Source organism: Populus euphratica, unplaced genomic scaffold (assembly GCF_000495115.2).
Source record: "Populus euphratica unplaced genomic scaffold, PopEup_1.0 scaffold126.1, whole genome shotgun sequence".
Lineage (NCBI taxonomy): Eukaryota > Viridiplantae > Streptophyta > Magnoliopsida > Malpighiales > Salicaceae > Populus > Populus euphratica.
In genome coordinates, this window is record NW_011500016.1 from 202,769 (window position 1) to 223,790 (window position 21,022).

Here is a 21,022-nt window from a genome sequence, read left to right on the forward strand (position 1 = left end):
AGCACTAAAATTATTATTTTTTTCTTAAAAAAATTCCTTAATTAAACCACTAATGACTAAACAGGTCCTCTGTTCTTTAGTCAAAGAAGCTGAAATCATCTATCTCACGCTCCATTGAAGAACTTTTGAAAAACACTCACCAATAAAAAGATAAGCACACATCATCTAACATAATCAACGAAAAATAAAAATAAAAAACAAAAACTAGATATCTAGTGGGAGGAGGAGGAAGTAGGATTAATTCCTTTCACACACACACATAAAGCATAAAAAATTAAAAATTAAAAAATTACATCATATCAAAGTCAATACCTCCCTTTCCTTTAGACCATTCTAAACTTGTACACGCGCAAAGCTTGAATCTTTTTCTGCATATCATTCATCCAATATGTTCCCTCAATAACTCGGAAGAAAGACATCTCCTTCTTCGCAGGATGAAGTTTTGTACTTTTATTGTTATATTTGCAGCATTTGGTGCCATTGTTTTCGCTGAAGATGATGCGAGGTGCCTGCAAGGTGTGCGGAAGTCACTTGGTGACCCAGAAGGGAGGCTGGCAACATGGAACTTTGCAAACTCATCAGTTGGATTCATCTGCAATTTTGTTGGGGTGTCATGTTGGAATGATCGAGAGAATAGGATAATCAACCTCGAATTACGTGACATGAAGCTGTCAGGACAAGTTCCTGAATCCATACAGTACTGTGAAAGCCTGCAAAACTTGGATCTTTCATCTAATTCTCTCTCCGGTACGATTCCTACTCAAATATGTACCTGGTTGCCTTACTTAGTCACTCTTGATCTCTCAAATAATGATTTTTCTGGTCCTATACCACCTGATCTTGCAAACTGTATTTATTTGAATAACTTGATACTATCAAACAATCGTCTCTCTGGGTCTATTCCTCTTGGATTTTCTGCTTTGGGTAGGCTCAAGAAGTTTTCAGTGGCAAATAATGATCTTACCGGTCCTGTTCCTTCCTTCTTTAATAATTATGATTCCGCGGATTTTGATGGGAATAAGGGACTGTGTGGGAGGCCTTTATCTAAGTGCGGTGGACTAAGCAAGAAGAATCTTGCTATTATAATTGCTGCTGGGATTTTTGGTGCCGCTTCTTCTTTGTTGTTGGGATTTGGGGTGTGGTGGTGGTATCAGTCAAAGCATTCTGGGAGAAGAAAGGGAGGGTATGGCGTTGGAAGAGGTGATGATACTAATTGGGCTCAGAGATTGAGGTCTCACAAGCTTGTTCAAGTTTCTCTGTTTCAAAAGCCTCTTGTTAAGGTTAAATTGGGTGATTTAATGGCTGCTACAAACAATTTTAGTCCAGAGAGTATCATTATTTCGACTAGATCAGGCACTACTTATAAGGCTGTTCTTCCTGATGGGTCGGCTCTTGCAATCAAGCGTCTTAGTACTTGTAAGCTCGGTGAGAAGCAGTTTCAGTTAGAGATGAATCGATTAGGCCAGGTTAGGCATCCAAATTTGGCACCACTTTTGGGGTTTTGTGTTGCGGGGGAGGAGAAGCTTTTGGTATATAAGCACATGTCTAATGGGACTTTGTATTCTTTGCTCCACGGGACTGGTAATGCACTGGATTGGCCAACAAGATTCATGATTGGTTTCGGTGCTGCTAGGGGTCTAGCTTGGCTTCACCATGGCTACCAGCCTCCATTCCTGCATCAGAACATCTGCTCCAATGCGATTCTTGTCGACGAAGACTTTGATGCTCGGATTATGGACTTTGGATTGGCGAAGATGATGACTTCCTCAGACTGTAACGAGAGCAGTTACATTAATGGGGATTTAGGAGAAATCGGTTATGTGGCCCCAGAGTACTCGAGCACTATGGTTGCTTCACTCCAAGGAGACGTGTATGGATTTGGAGTAGTGCTTCTGGAGCTGGTGACAGGGCAAAAACCTCTCGATATCAGCACTGCTGAAGAAGGATTCAAAGGGAACTTGGTGGATTGGGTAAATCACCTCTCAAGTTCAGGCAGAAGCAAAGATGCAGTTGATAAAGCTATCTGTGGTAAGGGACATGATGAGGAGATCTCCCAGTTCCTAAAAATTGCTTGTAAATGTGTCATTGCTCGGCCCAAGGACAGATGGTCTATGTACGAGGCTTACCAGTCCTTGAAGATCATTGCCAAGGAGCATGGTTTGCCAGAGCAAGATGACGAATTTCCATTGATTTTTGGCAAACAAGGTCATGATTAAGTGTAGCTTTGGTGAAAATTAAGGTGACGGAAGCCAGATAAAGGGGCAAAGAACTGTTGCCGTACAGAATTTATACGTTGTCTGGTAGTATTCCAAAGGCTCTCGGTGTATATGGTATGATATATCATTCATTTGAGCTTCCTTTCCCATTTGTTTTCTGTAGTTGAAATGAAAAAAAAAAACCAATAAATCATCCTTCAACTCCAGGTTCTTGAATCTCAAAGAACTATATTTTGTCCGCCTCTTGTTTGCAAGAAAAACCACCTCAACACAGCATGTAATTTTTAGTTTGGTCTCTGTTTGTAGCCTTAGAATTTGATTTGATGTGAATGACAGTGAATAATGCTTGTATTGTGATTTTTTTAAGGTTTTTTTACATTATTATTATTTTGATGGGTTAATATTAAAAAGTAATTTAAAAAAATATTATTTTAAATATATTATTAAATAAAAAAATACTTGCAAGACATTATTTTCTTATCCCGCAAGGAATATGCTATCCGCTGCTGCGGTATTGGATAAAAAAGGTATAAATAAAATTACTAAGAGTTAATGTGAAATTGATTGGTTGTTCTTTCTATAAATCTTCAGATTAATTAATTTTGCAAATTCAAATGAATTGTTACAAAATAACTCTAATTAATCTCGAATTAATTCATTATTTAAATTCAATGAATTATTGAAAATTAATTCTAATTAATTTTAAACTAGCTCTACATCCCTAGCCCCCTATGTAAATAGCAGTGGAGGGATTTCATTCATAGTTGTAAATGAAAATAAAAGAGAGAAACAAATAGAAAGTCTCTGCTCTCTCTCTCTGCCTTCTTTCGCCCTCATGCTCTCCTTCCTCTGGCCTTGGGTTTTGTTGATGCAGAGAGAAAACCTGAGTAGGTTTTCTAGTTCGCCGTCGATCTTGATTGAAAATGTCTTGTTTCAAAGCATTGTCGTTGAGATCGTGGAAGGAAGGCAAGTTGTACTGGAATTGTATGCGCTGCCTTTTGACCAGCAATTTAACATAGAGGATAGAGGGTAGAGTCCTTGAAAATAATTTTCTGACCGTCATGTTTTTTTATCATAAATTCTACATTTCTACGAGGAAGTAGTTTATATACTTGTACTTTATCTTTTGTTAAGTATTTTTATATTATCCTGCAAATATATAATTGGTTTTACTAAACAATTTCCCAAAAAATAAAATTAAACCTCAATATCTTTTTCTTAGTTATTTAGTTTTTTTATATATTTTGTTACCTGAACCTCTATTACTTAAAATAATCAAAACTGTTTTTGTTTATTATCATAGAAAATTATGAGTTCTAAAGTTGGTAATTTTTATTATTAATTTTTATGGTGCATTGTAAGAAATGATTTTATTTATTTATTTGAGTTTTAAAAAGTGATAACAAAAGATATTATTTTTAATCACTCAAAATTCTTAATTAAAAATGTATTAAAGCTGCAGGCTAAGAATCTGATCTTACTATTGTAGTAGCTGTGAATGCATGGATGTACATTAATTTTGTATGTAAAAGCTACATTTTGAATAAATTGAATGATAAAATCTATGAAGTGTATAGCTTTATTAATAGTACAAATGCATTACGGAAAGCTTTGGATAAAAAATATAAAATTAAAAATATTAATATAAAAATATTCATAGTCAATAAATTTTTTAACTTCAAGATGAATGATTCAAAATCATATTAAATTAAATTTAAGAGTTTTAACTTATCTTGCATAATATTCATACCAAAAAAATAATTTTGAGTGAATTTTTTCAAGTAGTTATTATTATTAAAAAATTATTATCATCTAATTTTGAGTGAATCTTTTAAAGTAACTACTATTATTGAAAAGTGATCATCATCTTAGAAAGTTTTCAAAATCTACTTTAAGCTTAAAAAGAAGAAGGATGAGAGTTGGATATTTTATTTGGAATTTAAGGATAAAAAAGAATAATAAGTAAGTAAACTCTTATTTAATAGAGATTTAGAAAAATATAATTGAAGATATGGTGAAGTCCTGATTGTAAATGATGTAATTATCAGGTCTTTTGAATTGAATTTGAAGACGAATTAGACCTTGGGGCCATGTAGCTTTTTGGATAGATTCCCTTGTCAAGGAATATAGCATATTAAGCATGGGATTCGCCACTCTTATATACATTGATCGTCTCCTTGCCCGTGGCCGACACCCCTTTTCTTTCCTCACCCTAGACTCTCTCTTTCTAGGACTCTTTATTTTTACTTTTAAATATTTCTTTTTAATATTTTCATATTATTTTGGTTTCAATGTGCTAAAGTTAAAAATATTTTTTTAAAAAAATAAAAAATATTATTTTGATACAATTCTAACTAAAAAACACCTTAAATCATAATAGCTATCACACTCCCACACCCTCATTAAATCCTAAACAGCATGTCTGAAATATACTCCATGCATAAAAAAGAATCAAGTGCGGCTGCACTAAAAGGCACAATTTATTGGAATTCCACACTAGAACACTGAATTTGCGATAAAATGTAGGTCCAGAGCATAAATCTAGCGATACATCCGAAACAGCATGCTAGATTTAGCGCCTTGAAAGCTCAAATTAGCAAGGAAAGAAAACATTATGTGGACAATGAGTTCTAGTATTCGTATTGACTTCAACAACTAAAATGATGATAGATTAAAAGCTCAAAAGATCCATTTATCAAATACATAATTGATTTACGAAGTCCTTATGATCATGAAAAATCAGCATGACAGAAGAAGGCTTTCTCTCAATACTCTCGAGCTCAATTATGCAGCTGAGGGGATACCAAGAAGAAATGAGCCTGTGAAATAGAATTCAACTATTAATTTTAGAAAGGACCACGAGACAATTGAAAGAAATCAAAGCTTTGCCATAACAAATGTATAGGTTCATGATAATAGAAATTTACCATAAAGATCCACTAGAACTGGTTTCAAATTGCCTGAAGTTAACAAGGATGAACGCTACAGCATGTATTTTAGCGGTTAAAGATAGCGGGTGATCCACGCAAAAGCATTTCAAGCCCGCATTTCGCTCTGCACTTTCCACTAGTAGACTTCTAGTATAAGTTACTGCTACTGTTCTTCGAACTGTTATTTCTTTCTCTTCTTCTGGGCCCACTCAGGTCCATAAATTGCCAAATGGGTCCGACCAAATCGCCTATCATTTATCTGCAGTTTCATTGAAATAATTAGAACTGTAAGATAGGCTCACTGTCATGCAGATACTATAATAAAGAACAAAATAATTTGTCACCAGGTTGACCAACAGTAAATACTTTGTGGATGAGTAATTATATATATGCCACCGGAGATTTAACTATTGGATATGTCATTTTAGCATGCATGCACAAAATCACTTCAGTATACGGAATTTGCAGCAAGTCCTCACCGTGCTGATAAACGACCAAGTTGGTCTTAATGTGCATCTCAAAGAGTTCACAATGATTTGAGGTGCAGATAATCGTTTATGGGATATAAAGGAGGGTGCCAAATGAAGTAGTTTAAACTTGATATTAAAAAAATTGCTTGTGAAGTTTAATGCATGATATGATACATGATGTTATGAATTATGATCCATACCTTCACAAGGCATCCACATGAATCCAACATGTCAGTTCTTAGAGGATATTCTACTACCTAACACCATGAAATTTCTTGATGTTAAGAAAAAGTCTTGCACACAGAGTATAGACCAGGTTAAATAATTGAACAAAACTAACACTTACAATAAATGTATCTTCTCCAACTATGGGTGATTTTGAAATTTGATCCATCAGTATTCCATAATCAACTTGTGTATATGGAGGTGTGACACTAATGAAATCAAATGCGCTGTCCTGACCTGCACACCATGTAACTTGATTTGTAAAAATGGGATATAAGAGGACAAATAATAAATTCTTGTTGCTACATTTATTGACACTTTTCAATTGCTGATAACAGATGGATCATCTTTAGCTGAGGAAAGGAAGCAGCCAGTTGCTTCTGGCAAAGCTGCAAGTTCATGAGCAACATTCCTGAAAAAATGGCCACCCCTTTGAAGCCCTTAGGTTGGGCTACAGCGCTTTATTAACAGTCCAAAATGTGAGGACCTTCATATGAGCAAGCCTAAGATCTAACCTTCTTGAGCCTAGTTCAATGGCCCATACCTGGCCATCCTAGTAACTAAACTAGAAGAAAATAAAAGAAAGAGGAGAAGAAGGCTGCAAGCAAAGTCGTTGGCGCGAGCTCAGAAATAAGCCTTCAAGTGAATCATCATTCTCTTCCAATGGAAGAATGAAAATGAAGTGATTAAGGTGCACATAGAGAGAATTAGTAGGCAAATCCATACTATCCAATATAATATTTATTTATGTAGATTATAGTATATCCTTCTAGCATGTAGACAATGCGACAGCAGAAATGAAGATTTAAAGTGAACTCCATGTGCAGAGTTTTGTGCCAGACATCAAAAGAAATAAGTTAACTTTGTTGGATGACCTGTCCAAGAAGAGCAAAACTTTATCTTGTTCATGTTGTGAAAGAGAACGAGAAGAGAGAATGAGGAAAAATAGGATAAAGGGAACACACCCACAAATTGCTCTGCGCGCTCTAAAAAGCTTTCAACGCGAACAGTATGTATAACTGAAACATCAAGAAATCCTGTGCACTCCAAGTTTGGTTGTAAAACGTTCGAAACAACCCAAGGATCCATCTCAACAAAATGCACCTGAGAACAGAAAGAACGAAGGTAGGAATCTCTCTGAAAAGTAAAATCAATGCAAGCTCGGCAAAATTCCGAAAACAGAACTCTAAGCTCTAACAGCATACTGTACAAATAAGTTGGTAAAAAACCTCAGAGCATCCTCGACTGATAGCTTCAATACCAACAGAACCAGTGCCACTGTACAAGTCTAACCACCGACCAGGCCTTAGAGAGGCAGGACAGCCACCAGCTGCCTGTAGAAACCAAAACCAATAGAAAGGTAATTAAAATGCTTGCCTAAGTACACATACACGAAAAGTAGTAGTATCAGCACCTGCAATATATCGAAGGCAGAACCTTTTACGACCTCCATCATTGGCCGCACATCCATGCCCTTGGGAGAGAGCAACTTCTTTCTTTTAGCCTTTCCTCCAAGCACCTGAAACACCCAAGTTTTTTTTTCACAAAGAAAATAATAACAATAATAGAATATTAATAGTAATTACATAAAAAATCATACCTGAAGTAACCTATGAGTGGTCCTCTGTGGCTTATCCTCCCCATCCTCTTCACGGACTTGTTTTCCTCTACCTGGGTTTTGGATTTCCTTTCTCCTCTTTGTCTAAAATGTTTATGAAAGAAAATATTACAGAATCTCAAAACATAAAAAGAGAGAAAGAAAAGAAAACCTTATTACCTTAAGAGAACGTGAAGAAGAAGAAGGTTGTGATGAGAATTGATTAGGATCAAGACCGTATTTTTCGAATAATGCCTTTTTATCTTCACTCGTCAGTCCATTTCCTGAGTTTTCTAAACAAACTCAATGTTTAATCTAAAGAATAACCCCCAAAATAAAACAAGAAAGCAAAAAACGAGGAGGAATTTTGAGCTTACTGTAAGAGGAGAGGACAATGGTTGAAATGCGATTGGTGGGCTTGGAAGAGAGGTTGAAGAGAGCGAGATTTGGAAAAGAAGAAGAGGCTGCAAGTTTGGTATTGATGTTGATGCCTAGAGGAGAAGCTATCGGCGACGATGAAATCGCCATTGTTGGAGCGTCAAAGTTTGTGTGTGATGTTTTAAGATAGATTATAGATAATTAGATGGAGCTGATATTAACGGAGTCCTTGTAGTTTAATTAACCGGCTAATTATTCCTCTGAGTTACAAAACTTTTTTTCCTTTTTTATTAGAGGAAACCCATTTAAAAAAATATATATTTTATAGATTTAGAACAATTAAAATCTTGGTTATTTTAGATTTTTATAAAAAATATATATTTTAATTTGAATTCAAAATTACTGTGCGCAGATTTCTATATTTCAAAGCCTTTACAAATAAATTTCTCTACCTATTCTATAATTTAAAAAAAAATTAAAAAAAAAAGATAAATAGAAAAGATATGTAGCATTTTGATTAGAAGGAAAAAAAGCCTTTTTTATTTTTTTATTTTTTAAAATGACTAAATTGAGGATGGTAAATGTTAAGGAAGGGATTAATACAAACTTTTTTTTTTTTTTTTTAACATTGTAGGAACTAATAGACTCTACATAGAAGTAAGGGATAATGAGAATTGTTATGAATCTATGACGAGTTTTGAAAATTAATTTTATAAGCATGAGCAAACACAGCTTTTTAATCAGAATAGGTAATAAAGATTTTAATAATTCTAATTATAATGAGACAAATATGAATTATTATTATTATTTATTAATTTATAATATTTTTTTTAATGATGATATCGTAAATAAATAATGATATAATGGTGATATTATTAATGATGATATTATTAATAAAATAGATGTTAAATGCCACAAAAAAAATAGAGAAGATGGAAGGTGTACGGTATTTTTTTTATTGGTTTAAAGTATGGTGATCATTTTAATTATGAGGTTAATTTTATCACAAAGCTAGATGTATTTAAGAGTTATATAAATACAACATGTATTGATGAAATAAGTTTAAAGTTTATAATTTATTACTCTAAAAGATAATGCAAGAAAAATAATATGTGAATTGTTGTTTTTTATATTTGAAGTTGAAGTGATTAAAATTAATGTTTAAAATTGTTATATATTTAAAATAAAAAAAAAAACTGTGAAATTTTGATTGAACATCTACAAAATTAGGGTAAGATCAATTTAAACTTGAGAATAAGTTTTATGGGGAAAACTATTGCATAACTGTTTTTTAGGAATATAGATGTTTTTCTTAGTTAATTTTATTTTTTTTATTTTTACTTTTTTATTCTTTATTATAATGCTTTTTTTATTTTTTTTATTTGAATGAAATATGTTTTCTAGTTTATTTTTTATATTTAGTATTATTAGGATTTTTATTTTTCTATATATGAAATGTTATAATAAACTTTGACAAATAAAAACATGAATGAATAAAATTAAATATTTTGAAAATTTTCTTTTATGTTTTTATTTTTATTTTTAAAGGTTTTGACATTTAACAAACTTTTTTATCTTTTATTTTCATAGAAGTCACTTAATAACCATCCTTTATGTTATATTTTCTTTATATCACCACCCTTTCATCAATTGGTGTTCCGTTTCATGTCCTCGTAGCATGGAATTTTTTTAATGTATATTTTAGTTTCTAAAATGTTTTAAGAATTTTACTTTAATTTACTTAAAAATAAATCCTTAATTAAATCTTTTGTCATCATATTTTCTTATCAATAGAATTCAGTCTCTAAATTATTTTTTTCTTCAATTAAATTCTATAAATCCAATCATAAACTTGATTAAAATTATTAAAATGACTTAAATGGGTTGACGAGCAAGTAAGAGTAAAGTGGATTTAAATAAGTATATCCCTTTGAAAAGATAAATACTTTAAATTTACTCTTTTTTGTTGTTAATTATTTTTATTTACCCTTGTGTTTTAAATTTGGTCAATTAACCCTTGTGTTCTATGAATTTATTAATTTTTTAATGATTATTTAACTTTTAATATGTATAAGTCACAATTTACATGATCTATATATTTCTAATATATTTCAATAATGATTCATTTAGTAATATAGATTCTAGCGTAATATAAAAATCATCTCCTAAATAAAAAGTATTTAATAATGTCACATCCATATGTGACTTTAAAAATGATTAATCATTATTGGATTAATCATAAATTTTTTAAAAAATAATAATTAATTAAACAATGTTTTTTAAAAAAAACTTAAGAGCTAACTAACCAAAAATATAAAAATATAAACAAATAATTGACACTAACACAAGTCAATTTAAGGATTTGCCTTCAAGGAATTAGACTTGTTATGGGTTATATCTATAAAAAAGTTCATATGACAACTGTATAAGTGATTCTTAAACTTGAGATTACTAAGTTATTTTATATAGACAATATTATATTTTAATTTTAGATAAATATTAGGTATAATTTAAACGATATGAAGTTATTTAAGTGATTAAGAGATGATTCATCACTCTATGTAAATTAAAGAAAATATTCTATATGTTCTCAAATAATATTAATCGTGAAATCTTCTCATAAGGTAAAATGAGATTTAAAAGGATATTCAAATCTCATTTAAATAATAAATTATTATAATGTTGAGAGCAAACATAATCTGTCAGAGCATAAACATTCTATACTATAGTATCTAAATTGAAATATTATTGATTACAAGATAATAATTATACTAAAAAATTGTTAATTGAAAGGTTAAGTCAAATTACTTATAATTTTTCTAAAATCTAAAAAATCATAACGCGTTGCTGTATGATATACATGATTTTCAAGAATAAATCAATCAACTATTGAATTGATAATAAATTAAATTATTTAATTTATTTAATCTTAGTTTATTTATAATTATGATTTATATTTGGACCAACATATTAAAAATCTAATAAGTCACACATATTAACAACAATTGGTACAAAATTAAACTAGGATAATCAATTAAATATAATTTGATTGCGAATAACTTTTAAAGATTGAAAACTAAAATATAATTAATACAGGGTATTACAATTCTAGACTTAGAAAAATCTTGTAAAAACTTGATTGAATAAATTTATAAAACTATTCTAAAATAATATATATGATATTATTCAGGGAGAAAAGTTATATTTTATCTTTTATATGGTTATTAGGTTTTTCCTATAAATAGAATGTCATCTCTTATATTTTTTTTGTAAGTTATGATACTCAACACATATTGTATACATTCCATTTATACAAATAGACAAAGTAGAGAAAATAAAGAGTTAATACTCAAAGACATAACAATATCTTTCTTCTAAAAAGGATTTTGAAAAAATTTTCACTAATAGTTTGTGCCAATTATTGTTATAGTTTTGACAGTTGGACTTGTGATTTGTAAAAACTTAACCTTGAAAAGTTAATCAAACCTTAGAAAGAAGATCTGATATTTAAGTAATCTTAGTTAAAATCCTAAATGACCTTAGATTGTTTAAAATGGAATCATTGGGACTTTAGAAAATTTCAAATTACCATTTTCGATATATCATGTATTTCAAAAAATCTAACAGTGATATCAAAGCTATCATTTAACAATTAAGGTTATTAATTGCATATTTTTATTGTTATTGGCATTATAAATTAAATTTATGTGAAAAAATATTTTCCTTATAACTAGTTTTCTCTTAAGGATTCTTTTCAAGAAAAAAAAGCTCTAGTTACTAATTTGGTCAAATTTAACCAAAATAAAATAAATGGTTGTAACCACCGGTAGTTGACACGACGAAAAGATTATTGTCTTCTTCCAAGTGCAGGAGTGTCGAAGTAATAAATAACCCGGCAAGACCGGGGTCGAACCACAGGGAGGTTAATTGTAAAAATTATAAAAAACAAGTCATCTTATTCAATTAATGCTAATACTTGTAAATCTCGTCAAGCATTCATGATTATAACTTATGTTAACAATAAATCAAGTTCCTTTCATAGCTCAGGTGTCGGTTATACCATACATTATGGGCTATGAAAGTGCCAAGCATTTGTTGTACCAAGTGTTATACAACATAAATCAAGATTAGTCATTTAACAAGCAAAGTATTAAAGAGTGAACAAGATAACAAATATAAAACATGTTAGTATCAAACATTAAAGTCCATATTAAGTTTACATTATACTTATTCTTACACCATTAGTGTAACCTTTTCACCTTGACATAATTAACTTAGCTAGACATAATGAAAGAAAGCAAAATAGATAAACAAAATAAGAACATAAAAGTTAACTAAGTAAAGGAAAGGAAATGAAAGGCATAAACTTAATATTAATGAAAACAAAGCATAAAAAATACAAAGAGAGAAAGGAAGAGCATGATCTTGATCTGGAAATCAAGATGCCTAAATGCATGGCAAATGCCTCCTTTTATAGGCCAAAAATGGGAACTATTGATTTGATGACTAATTGATAAGTGGGTGACCAACTTTTGACTTGGTGACAATCCTTATCTTCTCTTGTCTGCCCAAAACGTCATTGATAACGTCAAAATTGGAGCCAGTTGTAAACATGAAAGTTGTAGGCAATTGTCTCAGCTTTCTTGTGTAAAAACTTCAGCTCATTTGGACTTCTAGAACTCCAGATATGGCCAAAATACCGAACAGTGCTCGGGCTGGAAGACAGATTCGGGCTTCTTTGTTGTTGCTACAATTTGGACTTGATAATGGCCTTTTTAGATCTTGGGCTCCATATGAAAGTTGTAGGCCTATGTCTTACCTTTCCATCCATATAAATTTGACCTAAATCTGAGATATATAGCTCTAGATATGACCCAATTACCGAATAGTGTTCCGGTTTGGATTGCACCGACATCTCTTTTCTAAGTTTGGTCATCTCTTTATCCTTGCAATTTAAGTTCTTCAAGTCATCAATCAATCCTTTCATTTATGTGATAGGCCTGCATTAAAAATAGACATTTACCACAATTTATAGGTATCTTATATTATTAGATACATTCTTATAAAATATATTTTAGTTAAGGAGTTATTGATACTTCAAGTGCAAAATGATGATATAAAACCATGATAAAAATGCATTTTTAAGTACTAATCAGTAGTGGTGTTAGTGCTGCTAGTATACCTGACCTAGTAATGCGATTCTACACCTAAAACTTACACATTATTACAATTTAAGTATTTAAGATATAATTACTATTATACCTTTATATAGATAAATTATGATTTTATATATTAAAATTGAAACCCTAAATAAAGTTAATTATATAATTAATTTTCTAATTGGATTATGAGTGAATTAAGATGTTTAATTCAATTTGTGTTGAAATATCCTAATTGTATTAGGATTTAATTAAAATGTTTAATTAAGTTATTTAAAAAAATGGTTTTTTTCCTAAAATAAAAAGAGTTTTAAATCCAATTTTTTTATTTAATTGATAATAAAGTAGTTTAGGATGTTAAAAGTAATTTTAATATGAATAATTTTCTTATTAAATCTTTAAAAAAATATTTTTTTTTAAGAAATGTCTATTTAATTGATCCTAGAATCATTTAGGATATTAATAAGAATTTTAATACAATTATTTTTCTTTTTAAAACTTGAAAAGTGGTTTTTTTTAAGAAATTTTTTTTTGATTAATTTTCAAATAGTTTAGGATGTTAATAAGAATTTTAATATGTAATTTGTTTATTAAATCTTTAATAGTTTAGGATGTCAAAACTATATTCTTGATTAAGAATCTTTATGAAGATATGTATATGTCACCGGTTAAAGGTTTTGAATATAAAAAAATTATAAAAAATATAAAAGCTATAAAAATTCATTAATAAACTATTTATTTTGATGAGATAATTAAATAGTTTGATTTCATCAAAAACATGGATAAACCTTATATTTATAAAAAAAAGTTAGTGGGAATAAAGTTTTTTATTTAATATTATATATAGACAACATATTATTAATGAAAAATGTTATTCCTTTATTTTAGTTGGTAAAGTTCTAGTTATCCAATAATTTTTTTCATAAAAAAATATAAGAAAAATAACATATATATTAAGAATAAAGATCTATAAATATAAATATAGAAGGTTGGTTGAACTCTCTCAATCTATATAAAGTGGTCTAACATTAAAGAAATCAAGAGAAGATATTTACAAATTTTGCATAGAATATGTAACATCCCCCATATTTACATGCAATCTTTATATGATTTCTTCATGTTATTTTCATGTATTTAAATTTTTTATGTTTAAACAGTCAATCAGATTAAGCTGGAACTAACATTATCATTTTGTTTATAATTTTTTAGTTTTGAATATTACATATATTCCTTATAAAATAGATGACAATTCTACTAAATTTTTAATAAAATCTTTCCTATACTAGAAAATTTCATGCTATCAACTGATATTTATTTCATGTCAATTCTCATTAATATACATCTCAAAGGTTGTCTAATTATCCTTGACTCATCCTATCATCGTATTAGAATACCTTATAACTTTAACTTCTAATGTTTCATTTATCATAGTCTATCATGGTGATGATATATATACACACAATCAATTTACATGAAATGGCACTATATAACCACATGCATTTATAATTTTAATACAACAAAATAATTGATATAATATTAGAAATCTACATGATATCTAAGTCCAGTAATATGTCCTACAATAAGATCAATAAGATGAATATTCATTACATTCTCAAATTACAATACAAAAGAATTATTAATTAAATGTTTATTAATCTTAGCAAAAGTATTCAAACAAAAACCTTTATTATTCCACTTGTTGATGAGAGACACCTGGAATTCATTATCACATGATAAAATCAAGTTTTTATATAAATTAATCAAATAAGAATACAACTTAATTATGCAATTTCATATATTTTATCTATTTCAATTAGTTCCCTTTTTATAAATCATTTGAATTTCTTTTAATTGAATTTAAACCTCGATTAGTTTGACCCATTACTAATAAATTTTTTTCTCATCACTAATAAATTTTTTTCTAGATATAATCTTATCTTTTATAACATTTACTCGCATTACCCTTATACAGAAATATCTCGTTACTGAAAGACTAATCTCTTTGTTCATATCTAAACAATAAATATTTTATTAGACATTTAATTTCTTAACCTCATTATTAGGAAACTAGTTTCTTTGTCTGTTATCGAGCGTTAGTTCCATTACTAAAAAATCTAGTTTCTCACATCTTTAATACATAATTAAAATCACAATACTTTCTATAATTGCAATATGTAGCATAATAAATATGATAAACAAAAGTTTTAAGATATTTGATATTTATCTATTGTTGAAGTTATGGTAATATCTGTATAATTCTCGTGACCTCTCCTAATTTTACAAGTATATCATATTATTTTTCATTTTATATACATTCACATAATAATATATCAAGTTGTTTTCTTTCTACTTAACTATCATTTATGATTAAACTTACATTGAACTTTTATATTTTTACGAGAAGATCTAAAGAATTTATTCATTCTTTAATACAATTATAATTAATTTATATAAATTTTAAATCATTTTATAATTATAAATCTTAATTTTCATACAAATAAAAGACTATACATTAGTGGAAGAACCCATCAATTCATCAACATAATTTATGAATTATTTTTCAGCGAAATTAACCTTTTATTCACTATATTTCTTTTACCACACTAGCAACTAACTGTTAATAAAAATATTTTAAAAATAATATAAATTATATTCTTAAATTTCATCAAACCAAACCGTTTAAATTATTAAATTAAAATAATTTTTAACAAAAAAACAAAATTTGTTAAAATTAATTGTCGATGGTGGATGCTTGCCCCAAAATCAAATCATAAACTGGAGAATTGAAGATTTACAGTTCTATACAATGATGCATATCACTTTAATGTGCTTCCCCAATTGCCCATCCCCTGCCATGTTGGATATTTGTGAAGGAAACCCAAAACCATACGGGTAAAAATAAAATAAATGACAGAGCAAAAACAAAATATGTTTGTCAGCCGTTCACTTTCCTAAGCTATCATCTGTACACGGACTACCAGTGAAAGAAACCCTACCAAAACCCAAGTGACCAATCTGGTTCAACTCGAACCAAAGCCTCTCTGCCTCATATCTCGCAGGAACACCAGCCATTTCCTCTTCCTCACCAAATCCCGTTGCAATTTCCAATACTCCCTCTTCTTCTATCATCCTCTTTCTCAAATTACAATCCCTTTCTATTTTCACCACAATGTTACCTTCCCCTTCACTGTTCTTCCTGCATTTTCTATTCATTTTCTTCCTTTTTACTCTTCCCAAGCACCTCCTGCCTATCATCCATGGAACCTTAACAAAAGCAAGAGTAAGAAGATTGACCAAAGCACAAGGGCAGCAACAGAGGGCCACACAGTCAGCTATCAACGCAGCGGTGCATGATTGGCAATGCTTGCTTGAACACTCAATTAGATCTCCACCTTCATCAACGGCGTGCCTGCTCTTCCTGGTGGGTCCACCCCTGGAGACCTCGTGGGTCCTTTCTTGACTTGAAACTCGAGGTGGGTTCTCCTCCATTTGATGTTATTTGATCAATTTATAAGTATCTGCAAAGAATTTGCATCATTCAACGAAACTTGTGATTTCTCTACTCTTTCCATCTCTCACTCCAGCAAATATATACATGCACTGTCGTTGTTAGCTACTAAATCTGGTCGATAATAATTCTATAAGGGGACGTTTTAAAGCCTGGCTATATAGGAAATCTGTATTGACAGTAGTATTATTTTCTGTAATTGCATTATTACCTACTACCATCGAAATTTTTTTATAATATAATTGTTAATTTTTTTTAAGGATTAGTGCCTTTTATTCAAGAAATTCTCTTAATGTAATCCTTTTGTTATGGATTTTTTTAATTTGTCCGTTGAATAAAAAAATGTAAAAAATAAAGAATTTTGTGCTTGAAATAAAAAGAATAAAATTGAAAAAATTAGAAAAAATCAATACAAATTCAAGATGAATTTTGTTGGACTTCTCATGTTTTGGTAAAATTTTAAAAAAATTGATCAATGCAATTTTCAATTAAAAAATTAGTTAACTTTTCAATCAAAAGATTAATTAAGCTTTAAAGAGTGGAAAATTGAAAGAAAAGAATAAAAAACACTTTACATACTTTCTATGAATGATACAATAGCTGAAATGGCACACCATTTAATTATATCCTAGATTATTGGCCAGCATTGTTCTGTGCTTAGGGTTGGATTTAAATCATTTATAAATATGATAATTTAAATATGAATGGTATTTTTTAAATTTGTTTTGGTAAGTGACGTGATGGATTTATTTAAAAAATATTAAAATAATAATATATTAAATTAATTCATATTAACTTGTTAAATTTGTAATTTAAATTCTGCTATTATAATAAATAAATTAAAATAAATTATGAAGATGAATATTTAATAATAAAAAATATTTTAATTAATTTATTAAATATGATATGAATTATAAAAATAAATAAAAAAATATGTTAGAAAATATTATATATACTTATGTTCTCGCAAGATTTGTCGAAGAAGCAAAAATTCAATTGAGGTGGAGCCGGATCGAATAAACAGGCCGCAGACCATGGTTGGATGTAACTAGAAAATGATTATCAAAGTCTAGAGTGGTTGATTAGCTGTGTCCAAGGTTTTTTGGATACTCTTTCCCCCGTCAGACAGACAGTTCCTTTTGTCTATATATTTACTCCTGCTCTCTGCTTCTTTTTCCTTTTCTTTTTTTCCATGAATTCTCAGGTTTTGTTCCCTGTAATCCTTTTAAAAAATAAATAAATAAAAATAGCACGTAGTGTGATAATTATCAAAATGTGGCGTCGTATTGATTGTTGAAGGAAGACAAAGTTAATCTTCAGAAATGGGTGATCATTAACTTATTACAACTAATTAAATTAAATAAAATTCCCTTGATACTAACAATAAAAATTTGTTAGCTTTTAAAATTTGAAGCACTTCATTTTTATATATATTTTTTAAATTAAAAACACTCAAATAAAAAGATAAAATACACACAATACAATAGATATCAGAAATACTTGATTAATTTTTTTATAAAAAATATACACTGAAATAATAAAAATAAAATGATTGGCTCATCAAATATACAATATTCTCAAAAATAAAAACAAATCCTGAAATATAAAGAAAAAATAAACGCTACTGTTTAACTCTAATTTTTGACGATTTACTAAGCTCCATTATATATCTAGTTACGATTTTATTATATCGCATTAATAAGGTAATGGCAATATATTAGTGCCCTCGGCATTTTCTGTTGTTTTTTCGATATCACCTAATCTGAGCTCAAAGTCTACTTTAGTAGTGAGTAGTGGTGATAATTGTTTTTTAAAATATTTTTAATTTTAAAATATATTAAAACAATATTTTATTTTATTTTTTTAAATTTATTTTTAATATTTTGTATAAGAAGAATTTTAAAAATTTAAATAAAAATTAATATTTTTTTAAATGTGTGGCCCAGCCCGTGTAGCTAAATTTATTTATAAGTACAAATCGGCATTCCAAATTTAAATACTAAACTTTCCTAAATAACAAACGCCCAAACATATGTAAAAATACAATGTCAAATCACCTCTTACCCCAAATCTTAATGAATTTGATTAATTTGGTCCTACTGCCTAAAGAATTTTTTATTTTATTAATTAGGTCTTTACATCCAATCACAGACATCGAATGCCTATGTAGTCTAACAAGTAGAAGAGCGTAATAAAGAAAATCAATTATTGAGGGGTGACATAAAGAAAATTTCAAATGTGAAGGGGTGTTTGAGCTAACCTCCTATGGCCAATAAATTAAACGAGATGATAAAGCTGTCACTTCAATTAATTATCAGATAAATCTCTGCTAAGTAAAGAGATTAGGTCTCAAAAATTTGATCGATTCAATCTGAATTGGACTTTAAATTAAGAAAGATATGACTAACAGACACGGAAGGTCTTAATTTCTCGTGTTCATGTTAAGTAGTACTGATAGTGGTGTCTGTGATGTGCTCGCTCTCGCGTGTATAGGTGATGGTCTGACAGACTCATAGACACTAAGAGATTAAGATCGCTGTTCCAGGGGCAGTACAATATGCTCATCAAGAATGAACTTATTAGCAATGCAAGCAAGCAAGCATTTGGCAGATTTGAATGAGAGATGGACTTTTTTCCATATAATTTTCTGACAGATGTGAAATTGAGAGTAATAAACATTTAGGACATGAATATGGATCCTATATGTGTGTGTGTGTGATTTCTACAATGTTTAAAGATACTCACCTCAGCGCAATGTTTAAAGATTCTTTGATCCAAATGCCGAGGTTGATGTTCAGTGCAAATCTTCAACTGCGTTTCTTAATTTGTTAGCCCCACAGCGCTATGCAATGAGATAATATTTCACCAACAACTAGAGTTTATCAGTGAATGCATGAAGAGAGCTAGCTAGGCTCTATGAATACGAAAAGAAGAAATAAAAACTAATTGATCTGATCTCAGATCTTTATATCATGTAGAGCTTCTGCCAAAAGGAGTACTATATAGACACACACACACACACTCGCACGTTCTTCTTTATTGACCATCTAGCTAGTGACCGCATATCCTAGTAAAGGAATCTCTTTACTCTGCCAAGAAAACATAAAAAAGTCTTGGCGAGACAGAGATGAAATGGGCATGCATGGTTTTTCATGAGTCCCAATGACAGCGAATATAGGAAATTGTTGATGGCTGCTTCACTCAGCTAGCAGTTAGCATCGGTCATGCACGTGAGAGGCGGTGAACACGTGCACCCACATTTTATTACGCAAATGGCAGTTAATTTACCACGGACAGAGTCACCATCGATTTCCACCACCATCTGCCAGTGCAGATGATATTGAAGATCTACGTACAAGTAGCATATGTTTTGATTATTTTTTACTCTGATAATTGAAAATTGATTGGTGGTGCTGCGTGGAGCAGGACCCAACAAGGATGAAAAAGTGATTTGATCCAGGGATGATCTGGATGGCAAACAGGTTAAGAGGAACAAGAATATCATCTGTTGAAGAGTGCGTGCTCTAGGTTTCCTTATGTATTATGTTATCTGTATGGTATCCAGTTATGTTATGCGATGCGGCAATGGAGGTTAGGGTTCTATACTCTCTTGTATTATATGAACTCCCTCACGACATAAAACAGAGGCAGCCAGCCAAGATTATACATACAGATTTTCATGGTATCGCTTGATATTTTCCTCAATTTCATAAATCTCCTCCTAGTTTCTTTGCAAATTCTCTGCTGTCTTCTTTTTACTTCTTTTCTCTACGTTTTCTCTTCAGTATGGCCCCCTCTACATTTGTCTCATCTCCGACCACCAACCCTTATACTGTGCACTTCTCTGAAAAATTGGATTTCAATATTACCTGGTCGTATTTATTTTACGCTGCTCTGTTTATTTATTTATTTTGAATTGCTTCATCATTACACCGTCACCAGCATCTGAAATAAGACCGTTGATAATCCTGATTTCACAAATTGGCATTCCTGGACGTCTAATTTTGAGTTGGATTAATGCTACAGTCACTGGACAAAATAATGCCCTTTTCTTCATCTCACAAAAACTGCATCTAAAACTGTATCTTCGTGAACACTTTTAGAGAACTTGACCTGAAATTTCAGCTTCAAGATGGCAAGAAAAAGAATTTGTCTGCCGATGCATTTTCTCAGGAATTTCAACAAAATATAGTCGCCTTTCTTGTTATTGTCCATCCTGATCTGAACATGAACAGTCTCACATCTTCTTAGTTGTCTTACCTCAACCTTTAATTCCTTAGTTATTTTAACTTGCATAAAAAAAATAAAAATAAACATCCACGTGTTCTTAAATTGATTATAAACAAGAAGATTAGAAGTCATGATCATTTAGAAAAGCTAGGAGACAAGATCGACAAGGAAAAGATAGTCAACAACATAGAGATCTGGGTTCATATAATTAACTAGAACATCAAGTCCAACTATGAATAAAGATTAAGTAAATATATGACGTCAGCAAGGAGGCACGCTCATATGAATACAAATTGTATTACAATTCAT

The 21,022-nt window shown here is 30.1% G+C and overlaps 3 protein-coding genes and 1 long non-coding RNA gene across 5 annotated transcripts; 2 read left to right on the forward strand and 2 right to left on the reverse strand.

Moving 5' to 3' along the window:
• The first annotated feature begins 217 nt into the window (after positions 1 to 217).
• On the forward strand, positions 218 to 2,571 carry LOC105141690 (probable inactive receptor kinase At1g27190). The gene has a single exon (XM_011048994.1). It carries the CDS (start codon positions 435 to 437, stop codon positions 2,214 to 2,216), a length of 1,782 nt encoding a protein of 593 aa, XP_011047296.1. The 5' UTR covers positions 218 to 434; the 3' UTR covers positions 2,217 to 2,571.
• Positions 2,572 to 4,705: 2,134 nt separating this feature from the next.
• Positions 4,706 to 8,392, reverse strand: LOC105141691 (methyltransferase). 2 transcript variants are annotated; one of them, XM_011048996.1, is made up of 11 exons: positions 8,360 to 8,392; positions 7,816 to 8,001; positions 7,619 to 7,722; positions 7,442 to 7,543; positions 7,256 to 7,360; positions 7,071 to 7,175; positions 6,807 to 6,945; positions 5,963 to 6,078; positions 5,817 to 5,873; positions 5,144 to 5,405; positions 4,706 to 5,035 (listed from the first exon to the last, which is right to left on the reverse strand). In XM_011048996.1, exons 2-10 carry the CDS (start codon positions 7,964 to 7,966, stop codon positions 5,328 to 5,330), a joined length of 957 nt encoding a protein of 318 aa, XP_011047298.1. In that variant the 5' UTR covers positions 7,967 to 8,001; positions 8,360 to 8,392; the 3' UTR covers positions 4,706 to 5,035; positions 5,144 to 5,327. The 2 variants fall into 2 exon arrangements, with proteins under 2 accessions (XP_011047298.1, XP_011047297.1); XM_011048995.1 differs by having other exon boundaries at positions 7,619 to 7,731.
• A 7,318-nt stretch (positions 8,393 to 15,710) lies between these two features.
• Positions 15,711 to 19,897, reverse strand: LOC105141693 (uncharacterized). Its single transcript, XM_011048998.1, has 2 exons — positions 19,229 to 19,897; positions 15,711 to 16,493 (listed from the first exon to the last, which is right to left on the reverse strand). The coding sequence occupies exon 2, from the start codon at positions 16,462 to 16,464 to the stop codon at positions 15,919 to 15,921; it is 546 nt and encodes a 181-aa protein (XP_011047300.1). The 5' UTR covers positions 16,465 to 16,493; positions 19,229 to 19,897; the 3' UTR covers positions 15,711 to 15,918.
• Positions 16,361 to 20,188, forward strand: LOC105141692 (uncharacterized). Its single transcript, XR_845440.1, has 2 exons — positions 16,361 to 16,448; positions 19,910 to 20,188. It is a non-coding gene; the product is annotated as an uncharacterized LOC105141692 (long non-coding RNA).
• Positions 20,189 to 21,022: the final 834 nt, after the last annotated feature.

Bases quoted from the DNA above. Each gene is read 5' to 3' on its own strand.
- LOC105141690 (XM_011048994.1), top strand. From the start codon at position 435: ATGAAGTTTTGTACTTTTATTGTTATATTTGCAGCATTTGGTGCCATT.
- LOC105141691 (XM_011048995.1), bottom strand. From the start codon at position 7,966: ATGGCGATTTCATCGTCGCCGATAGCTTCTCCTCTAGGCATCAACATC. The intron at 7,361-7,441 runs GTATGATTTTTT...TGGGTGTTTCAG, and splicing joins CCACTCATAGGTTACTTCAG to GTGCTTGGAGGAAAGGCTAA. The intron at 5,406-5,816 runs GTATGGATCATA...ATGAAACTGCAG, and splicing joins CATGTGGATGCCTTGTGAAG to ATAAATGATAGGCGATTTGG.
- LOC105141693 (XM_011048998.1), bottom strand. From the start codon at position 16,464: ATGGAGGAGAACCCACCTCGAGTTTCAAGTCAAGAAAGGACCCACGAG.